Below are 10,395 nucleotides of genomic sequence, written 5' to 3' on the forward strand. Positions count from 1 at the left end.
TAGGTCAAGGTCACAATGACCCGGAACAGTTAAACGGTTTCCGGATGATAACTTGAGAACCCTTGGCCCTAGGATCATAAATTTTGGTACACAGGTGTAACATCATAAAATACAGGTTAATTTCGACTGAGGTCAGTAGGTCAAGGGTTAAGGTCACAATGACCCGGAACAGTTAAATGGTTTGGGATGATAACTTGAGAACTCTTGGGCCTAGGATCATAAATTTTGGTACACAGGTGTAACATCAGAAAATACAGGTCAGGTTTGACTTTGAGGTCAAGGGTCAAGGTCACAATGACCCGGAACAGTTAAATGGTTTCATAATGATAACTTGAGTATGCTTGGGCCTTGGATCATAAATGTTATAGTAAACAAGTGTGACATCATGAAATACAGGTCAAGTTCGACTTTAAGGTCAGTAGGTCATGGTCACAATGACCCGGAACAGTTAAAAGGTTTCCGGATAATAGCTTGAGAACCTTTGGGCCTAGGATCATAAATTTTGGTACACAGGTGTGACATCATAAAATACAGGTTAATATATGTCAACTGAGGTCAAAGGTCCAGGTCAGAATGACCCGTAACAGTTAAACGGTTTCCGGATGATAACTTGAGAACTCTTGGGCCTAGGATCATAAATTTTGGTACGAGTAACATCATAAAATACAGGTCAAGTTCGACTTTGAGATCAGTAGGTCAACGGTCAAGGTCACAGTGGCCCAGAACATTTGAACGTTTTCCGGATGAGAACCCTTGGGCCTAGGATCATAAATTTTGGTACACAGATGTAACATTATAAAATACAGACCAGGTTTGACTTTGAGGTCAGTAGGTTAAGGGTCAAGGTCACAATGACCCGGAACAGTTAAATGGTTTCCGGATGATAATTTGAGAACACTTGGGCCTAGGATCACGACATTTGACAGGGAGGTTGGCCATGACCAGCAGATGACCCCTAATGATTTTGTGGTCAAAAGTTTTTTTTCGATGTAAATGAGATATAAAACCTAAATTTGTATTCCTGTTTGGCGCCATATAACCTATACAGTGTTGGTGCGCCGTAAAACCCAAATAAAATAAATCAAGGGCTCAGTGACCCGGAACAGTTAAACCATTTCTGGACAATTACTTGAGAACGCTTTGGTCTAAGATCATGAAAATTGATAAGAAGGTTAGTCTTGACCAGCAGATGACACCTATTGATTCTGGGGTCAGTAGGTCAAAGGCCGAGGTCACAGTGACCCGGAACAGTTGAACTGTTTTCGGATGATAACTTGAGAACGCTGTGGCCTATGATCACGGAACTTAATAGGGAGGATGATCATGACCGGCAGATGACCCCTATTGAATATGAGGTTTGACTTTGACATTGACTTACTTCTGTGACAAGGCCATATTGTGGGGGTATAATTTGTCACTTCTGTGACAGCTCTAGTTTGGTTCATAACATGCTATATTGTGTGTTTAGTATGAAACAGGATGGACAAGAAAAGTTTCAGGTCGATGCAGATTACATATGGTTTCCAGTTTGTAAATATTATGTTTTTCTTAAATTCTGTGCTTTGACCTAGTGACAAAGATTGTATGCGGAAGTGGCCATATCCTAATTTTCTTCAACAGTTCTGATGTTCCTAAATCCAAATACTGTCAGATATTGAATATTCGCCCTTGAATGAAAGTTGTGTAAGATTTGCAATACTGTACCACTGACACAGGAGCATTTGCAAAATTTGGCAGGCGTGCTTGGCAGTTACTAAATATGTAATTCGTCCCAATTTTTTTTAACCAAAAAGACTAGACAAATGTTCCTTCAATTGTGCTAAACTACACGTTTGTTTCAGAATTTTAGATTTGGGTAAAACTCATTTTTTACCTTTTTATAACTGTTGTTCGTTCTTTAACTGTAAGTCACCAGCTGTAAATGTGCCCTTATGCCTATGAGAACTTGGTGTAAAAGCGCAGGATAGGGGTGTAGTGCGAATTTCATTGATTGCATTTCTTTTGAAATAGCAAGGGCTCTCGTGTCCGAGTGGTTAAGATCGCTGGTTATGAATCGGAGTCTTCATCTACTAGTACAAGCTAGAAAAGTTCCCGTATAACTTTAATTGTGTCGGTGTGATTCAAAATTTAACAAACAAAACTTTATAAATAAACATTAAAAGGATGGTCTAAACACTATATATTTAACTTTATCTATACTAGTATATAGTTTCGTTAAAATAGTTTCCCTACAACCAACGATACGTAGGTTAGAAAAAAGAACTGGTTCGCACTTGTAAGTAATACTTGTAAGAATTTTATACAGAACAAGAACAGAAAAGCCTGGCTTATGATATACATGCTATTTACGGATGTGTTCTGAAGTAGTTTCTATCTTTCGTGACAGTTTCGGATATTTTGATTCAAGTTTCCTCCATTCTTTTCCTATTTAAGCAATTTTCAACAGTTGATAAATTTACTTAATTAATATGATAGAATGTAGATTGCAATTCATCATACTAAAATAAAAGATAACATTTTTGTACAACACATTGCAATTAACATGTCCATAGGGAAAACTGACAAATCGCCCCACGTCAATACACCAGCTTGCGCAATATTTTTTCGCGGGAAAACTATGAGAAGCGTTTGTCTGTAGTAATGAAGATTTCAGGCACTGCTCTAAGCAAGAGTACTGTCCGTTTTGTTGTTCTGTTGAGTGCTGTCAGTCTTGTTCTGTTTCTTTTTCAACCAAAATCTGAAAAGGAAACGAAACTTCGTAAGATCAGGCAATCTCACGTGCTTTGTGCAAATGTTCGGCACATTTCTCGGTCAAACTTATTATTACATTCCTCTATATAGTGGAAAGTTTGTACTATTTATCAGCCGATTGTTAAACAGGCTTTCTTGGATGAAAGCCGAAATAATGATTGTAGATACGTTCAAGTATGTAATAATAAGCATTGAATTACTTACCGATGAATAGTCAAAACTACTGGTACTCGAATCTTCGGACCTAGGGCAAACAGTTTTGACTACTACCGGGCAAGCCTTTCAATATGTACATGTATACTCCTTTTTGATAGCATCCGAACGCGTCGTTTTAGCAGTAGAGATTTGTAGAATGAGAACCAATCACCAGTTTCATGTTCTAAAATATGATCTGTGGCTAATCAATTCGTCAAAAATACTTCCAGTTATATGTGTTGTTTGTATTCGGGCACCAGTCAACTTCAGATAAAAGCTTAAACAATAAATCAGATATAGGATGACATGTCGCAATAAATGCAATAATTTGGATGGTAATGCAGCATTAAATGTCACATTTCACAGATACCTTAATGGAGAGATTAAACAAAATGCAATGCTCCACGGAAATTGAGCATTTACCTTGTTATCAGAGCCAGCAGTGTGACTATCAGGAAAACAGCGGCAACAGAGCAGCCAACAATAACCCCAAGCATGCTTGATGAACTACTTTTAGCTTCTTGGCGGATGGAAGAATTGCCCATAGTCTGAAACATGATATCGCCATTACTGCATCGGCGAAATGCCATGTCGCAAATAATAGCATTACAATAGCATTGTTTTTTCCCCCAGAGTTAATTTTTATAGGTTTCTACATCAGTGTTGGATACAGCTGTTATTAATAATTTAATTATTTTTTCTGTTGTATGACAATCTAAACCAATTATGAATATGGTCGGTATCTATTATTGCGTTGTTCACTTTCACTATTTTGTTTGCCATTTATAGTAATTAAGCTGCAAGTACTTTATGCATGTAACAGTGGTAGTATATGAAATTGTGTTACAGATTTTGACGAAGGTCAGACAAAAAAGAAAAGAAATACTTTACAGTTAATATATTTGGTATTTTTGATGAAGGATTTAACGGTGTCCACGTCGAAAGCCCTGCTGCAGAAGAAACTGGTATTCTTGTGTCACAAAATACTCCTGTAAATAAATACATGTATGAATTAATAAATACTGTACAGCAGTTAACTTTGGCGACAATTTTATTATGGCGCTATTGGTGATCGTGATCTGTTGCGCAAAAATAAATCTCCACCAATTAGTAAAATGTTAGATTTGGTTGCCGCAAGTAGATCTACAAGCATGGGCATTAAACATAACAGCAAATGACTTCCATTTGTTCCCAGGAACAATGTTGTAGAAAGAAGTGAAACACACGTTTGAAATGTCTGAATATCTTGAAGTATTGAACAATTTGAAATATAGGCGTGCACTTGCTAAAATAAGATTAGGATCGTATAGAAAGCTGGACACAGTAACAATCCTATTCCTAGAAATGGAAGATTGTGTTCGTTTTGCGCTTAGAATTATATAGAGGGTGAATTTCATTTCATTTTAAAATGAATATTGTATAATGACCTAAGGAAAAATACATTAAAATTTATTACTAAATGCATGAGTATATAAATTCATAGAATTTCTATTTTTTTTAACAAGTCCGTGCTGAATAAGCTAGCATTTGATAATTTAATCTCATTTCTGATATTAGATTGTCTTTTTTCGAAAGCAGTAATAATTATAGGTTTTTAGCTTTGTATCGGGAAATATGCAGGAGTTCTGCAGCGGAAATATTGCGCGACCTTAGAAATATGTAGGAGTTCTGCAGCGGAAATATTGCGCGACCTTAGAAATATGCAGGAGTTCTACAGCGGAAATATTGCGCGACCTTAGAAATATGTACGAGTTCTACAGCGGAAATATTGCGCGACCTTAGAAATATGCACGAGTTCTGCAGCGGAAATATTGCGCGACTTTTATATGTGTAGATATGTATGTAATGAAAAGGTTATTAGCAATATTCTTCCACGATAGAAAGAGATACAAAGATAATAACCTTTTTATTACATACATATCTATACGTATAAATGCAATAAAAATATTATGAATTTGTTCAATAGTCTGAATAAGATTGACAATACTGAACTAAATAAAAGAATGCAACAACAATGAATCACTATAACTCTCGTCACGCACCCGATATGATATTCAGGCGACTTAACGGGGATTAGAAACGAGTATATAATAATGAATACATTTATAGGTTATTAGCTTTGTATCAGGAAATATAAAACGTGAAATGTTCTTAGATCTAGATGGTGTCTAATGGTTAATATGTCGGCTGTGTTGTTTAGAATCACCTGCTCATAGGCTTTCGCAGGAAGGAGACTAGGGAGGGATTCAATTAAACTAAAAGCTTCCGTCACAGACTGGCACATTGTTGTAGATAATAAAATAGACATATCCTATACAAATTTCGCTTAAGATAAAACAAAAATGTATTCCATCTGAAAGCTGCCGTGAAAATAATATCAATGACTGTTTTCGCTTATGATGACAGTGGTGATCAAAGCGTTAAAATACCTGAATAAGCAGGTAGACAGTTGCACTTGTACCCGCCTGACAGATCGGGTGAACATGTTGAATTATGTACACATTTACTATTATTGCAGGGGCCAGTATCACATTCGTACCCACTCCAACCTGAAAATATACATTCAAGTATCGGTTCGAAAACAGGAAAAAATTACATGTGTAAATATTCATGAGGCTTCTAAGTTACAATATTATTGACTACAATCATGGTGTGTTCGTGAAATCCATAGGACGCGAAGCAAGCCTCGTATTGAATTTCGAGAGGGTGTTTATCTTGGATCCGGTCACTTACAAACCATGTAGCGATTTCAGAGTACTTCTTTATTTGCTGAATTGATCATAGTAAATGACTGTAAAACCATATCATTCGATTATTACATATAAACCCGATCTGTAATAATTACAAACTCCCCAATCCCTCTCGGCACCACATCTCGCCTAGAGTATGGAATTCTTTAATGTGAGTCATTCAGCTGGCATGTAGAGGGTCGGTGGTTCTATCCAGGTGCCCGCCCGAGCCTGAAATGCTCGGAAAAGTATCTTGTGTCTTTCTCCATCATGAAAAGCTGGAGAGTCGCCATATGACCTATGACTGTATTAGCGTGACACTGAGTCCAACAGAAGTTATACACCTGATTTGGAAAATGTCGGATCTTGACCAATAGTAATACCCGGTAACTTAAAAATTACAGAGACGAAGTCGAATTTGATTCCATAAATGCATCTGTGAACAAACTTTAACTTTTAAACTTTATTGCATTTCAAATGCACAAACAATGCAGGGATCATGTGTACGGGATACCAATTATTGTTTGTTGATGGAAATAGTGTTATATCATACCTAGCTCGCAAACCTTGTTACCAGATCTGCTACAGTTGTATTGACCGGCCTTCTGTTTGCAATATTTATTGCAGTTACCGTAGAAGTTCTTGCTACATGATATCCTGTATTCAAATGTCAGTCTGAAAAAACAATGGTAGTGATGTGTGATAGAAAACGTAGGCTGATACAAATGTAAAAATAAAAAATAGATGAAGTGAAATACAGTACAAAAATACATTTGATTTATAGCATATCTGAATATTTAATGTTTGAATATGCGATTTCTGGGCAAACTGGTACTCGAGGGAGAACAATTGTATTTCGCGTTACAAATGCTCTATAAGCGGATGGTATGAAGACAAAATCGTTATTGCAGATAGTGCACGTATAAACAGAGAAACACGAATAACCAGGAAACGCCACATAAAAGTAATTCGACCTTCCCGAACAAACCATACAAACAAACAACTTGACAAAATCAAATACGGAACCTACTTGTCATAGAACAGTAAGTATCACCATAAAAACGCAGCATACACAAATAGTCGTACCGCAATGACGTAAGAACGAAACAAAAGATTTAAATGGATATCCAACGTCACTCTTGCTTCCCGGAGATACTAAAAGAAATATAATGGCGAAAGTAGAAATATATTTCAAAATGATTTCAAATCGAAAATCTTACACAACAGCATTTCCGTCGATCACCTTGGTTACGAATTTCGGACGGGTATAAAAAGGCGAGGGTTCACCTTGACCTACGTTGAAAAGAAGCTCTTCAAGTCGGTCGCTTGACTTGTTGGTGCTATCAAACTTATCTGCATCCCATGCTATTAATGTGAGGTCAAGCTTGTTCTGAAAAAGGATGATTGTTTTAATCTTCATCAAAAGAGTAACAACTACAATGGACTTACACACAAATAACAGTCTTTGTTGTTATAGAAATAATCTAATGGATGTATTTTATTTTCTTTCAATCTGTCAATCCTGCTAAAACCGCAATTTTCAGATAACACACAGTGAAACTAGAATTGCACGGTTTATGTAAATATATTAGTTTTACACCTTGCAAGTTGAGTTTTGAGATCATATATTTAGCATCTTACAAATGCATATATTGAATCAAGCTTGTTGATACGTATTATATTGTCCAAAATGCTTTCAATGACATGTTTTAGCGTTAAATAAAGAGTTTCATACTATACAAGCAAACATGGTCTTACAGTAAAATTCGCGAATGTTAACTTGAAAGGGTTGCTGAGCTTTCCAGTGGTGTTTCCAAAGGAAATGCTATTTGTATTATTGTAGACGCCCGTTGTCACAATGTTTGACAAATTGACTCTGAAAAGAAACCTATAAGTTTATTCACTTGAATATAGCACTGACATGTCTTTAATTAATTTTTATGTCTATTCTTGCATAAAAACTACTTTTTTCACTGGATCCGCCCATGTATAAACGGGAGAAAAATCGTGTGCAAACAAGGCAATTCACGTGCTGTTAATACATGATTTTTATTTTTGAAATGCTTTGCCAGGGACGTATGTATATATTTCTGCGCAGACTGATATTTGGCATCTGCATCTTGTTTCTTCCATAATAACCTCTTCTTGTAGCATTATAGATACAATGCGATCAATAGTATGTTTAGCTGTATCAGTTTCCATCCCCAAACGTACTGCCCCCAACAATGTACACTCTAGCTTCTCTTAGAGTTTACTCCCTTTACAAAGCGTCTGTTCAGTTATTGTAAATAACTGTGAATAAATAAGTATCGCGTGTAACTTGTGCTATTGCCCGTTTTTAGGTATTATATTAATGATTTTTGTTAGTATCAGTCGGTTTGTTTTTACCTGATTGTTCGCAGAATTCATATAATAAACCTCGAAAGCTAGTCACTAGCTTCGTACTCATACGTACTCTGTTTGTTCGTACTCAAAATAATTCGAATGTAAAGTTGTTACTCTTAAAACAATTATGTTCCTGTTTATCAAATTTTTAAGTTATATGCAAAATTATGTGTAATGTAACGTTTGTAATAACTGAAAATAAAAATAAGATGCTCAAAAACCTTCAAATCACGCTTTTAGTAGTGCTGTTGTTATGTGTGCCCCGGTTATGGATATTTAAAACTTGTTTACCGTTTCCAAGAACAACAAGAATGGTAAATAAAAAATGTAGCGGAATCGTCAAGTCATTACATATGAAAACAATGCATTTAGTCGTCGTGTAATGTTTTTTATGCAAGAATAGCGACAATACACGTTTGTTTTGTGTATTAACGTCTGCAGAAGCCCTTGGGATGTGTTTGTGACCTCGACCTTCGGTCTCGGTCACAAACAATCCCGCGGGCTTCTGCAGACGTTAATACACAAAAAAACGTGTATTATCCCTACATTAGAACATATCCAAAATAAAATGGGAGAAATAAAAGAACAGAAGACTCATAATTATATTTCAAAATAACCTGACGTTAAGATGAATGCATAAAAGTACACGTATATACGTTTATAATGTATTATATTTCCATTAACAATGTCATATTTCTTCATTATTTTTTCAAGTCAAATAAAGACGGAAATAAGAGGCACGCCATTTCTTGACATAATTATTATCATAACCATAATTTTTAAAAAGAATATTGTTTCTTTTTATTGCCCCGGGGTACTAAAATGAAATATTTTGGTCTCTGTATCAAATGTAATATACGACCTATTTTGGTGTCAACTTACCCCGATTTTCCCTGACTTAAATATATCTGGATGTAAGGATCACAGGGATCGCAACCAGTTGGTCCCTTTGTGTCACAGCATTTACCAACATTGTTTGTTCCATTTTTGCTTTTGTACGAGATCAACCGTACCTCGACATATCCGGAACCGTAAACACATATCTACATGTATATGAAATAATTTACATGATTTAAAGCAATATACTCAGCAAGAACATTAAAAACAATCAAAACGAATTTCCGTAATTGTGAAAAAAAAACTTTGTTTTCATTTCTTCATGACAGGTAGACCTAAAACTCCTACATTGTTACATACACGAAAGACGTGTTTTGTTACTGTGCTTACCTGGCAAATGTAGGCATACCTATCTGCTACTTAGTTTTTTTTTACCATACCCGAGAGAGACACTTTGTGCTTTATGCATAGATTTGTCATATGTATTTTCTTAAATGCTGTTTAAACAATCATGAAAGGATATAGAAAGCTTCAATGTTTTGGATGAAAAGATACGGATATGAGTGATCAAGAAAACATTGAAGTAAGTGCATATGTTAATCTATCGAAAATTAAAATACTGGGATAATTTATTTCATTTCTTTACGTATCAATATAAAACTTATTTAACAAGTAACTTGTGTCTATTTAAATGTTCCTTACCAAACCTTTTAAAAGAAACAAACTTGGAACTTCTGAAACTTTCAGATCCCAGCTTATGATAGAAGTCTATTTCTGGTTTTGATCGCTACTTTAACTTTTAATTTAGGTACATGGTGCAAATTTAGCATGAATCTGTTTCATGAAAAATATCCGGAAATTTCCAATAAAATGCAAATATAATTCCGCGTCACCTTACAAGACACTGAACTGGAAACTTTCTGAAATGACAGTCGAGCTAAATTTTCTTGAGCAGGATACAATAAACCCTGTTACCGGGTACCTTAGTTAGATAGTCAAGGTGTTCCGATTCCAGAAGCTTCTGTGGCTCTTTAGCGTCCATAACGGAATATTATACCATCCGAAAATTTTGTCATCATATAATTATATCTATCATCCTTCATATTGTATTAAGTATGTTTTTTTAACGGACCGTATGTTTAAATGTATGCAAATACGTTTCATTTTTATTATCATTTATTTAACACATTATTATTTTACAATAATGGATCCTTACTTGCAAATGAAAAGAATGTGATATAATTTAACTTTAAAACAATCTGCTTAAAGCGAAGTACTGTTAGAATTTGATGCAATAACAATCTAAAGGGAAACAAATTGATAGCAAAAATTTACATTAAATACACAAAAGACAAATAAAGCAAAAACATACAAACGCTAAATTTTGGAAAAATATCCAACTATGTAAAATATGCCATGTAAACATAATGATTTAAATTTATTAAACATTCAGTTTGAAAGAAAACATTCCAAAGAAACTGAATTCAGTGAATACAGC

The 10,395-nt window shown here is 35.1% G+C and overlaps 1 protein-coding gene across 1 annotated transcript; it reads right to left on the bottom strand.

Moving 5' to 3' along the window:
- Window positions 1-1,934: 1,934 nt before the first annotated feature.
- LOC123562309 (protein jagged-1b-like) lies at window positions 1,935-10,395 on the bottom strand. Its single transcript, XM_053523742.1, has 9 exons — window positions 10,270-10,395; window positions 8,943-9,103; window positions 7,434-7,551; window positions 6,896-7,065; window positions 6,229-6,350; window positions 5,376-5,495; window positions 3,838-3,935; window positions 3,370-3,494; window positions 1,935-2,737 (listed from the first exon to the last, which is right to left on the bottom strand). Exons 1-9 carry the CDS (start codon window positions 10,321-10,323, stop codon window positions 2,662-2,664), a joined length of 1,044 nt encoding a protein of 347 aa, XP_053379717.1. The 5' UTR covers window positions 10,324-10,395; the 3' UTR covers window positions 1,935-2,661.

This window comes from Mercenaria mercenaria, chromosome 2 (assembly GCF_021730395.1).
Source record: "Mercenaria mercenaria strain notata chromosome 2, MADL_Memer_1, whole genome shotgun sequence".
Classification (NCBI taxonomy): domain Eukaryota; kingdom Metazoa; phylum Mollusca; class Bivalvia; order Venerida; family Veneridae; genus Mercenaria; species Mercenaria mercenaria.

Coding starts and splice junctions, on each gene's coding strand:
- LOC123562309 (XM_053523742.1), bottom strand. CDS start 10,323: ATGTTTACATGGCATATTTTACATAGTTGGATATTTTTCCAAAATTTA. Junction 5,496..6,228: donor TAACAAGGTTTGCGAGCTAG/GTATGATATAAC, acceptor GTATATTTTCAG/GTTGGAGTGGGTACGAATGT. Junction 3,495..3,837: donor AAATACCAAATATATTAACT/GTAAAGTATTTC, acceptor ATCATGTTTCAG/ACTATGGGCAATTCTTCCAT.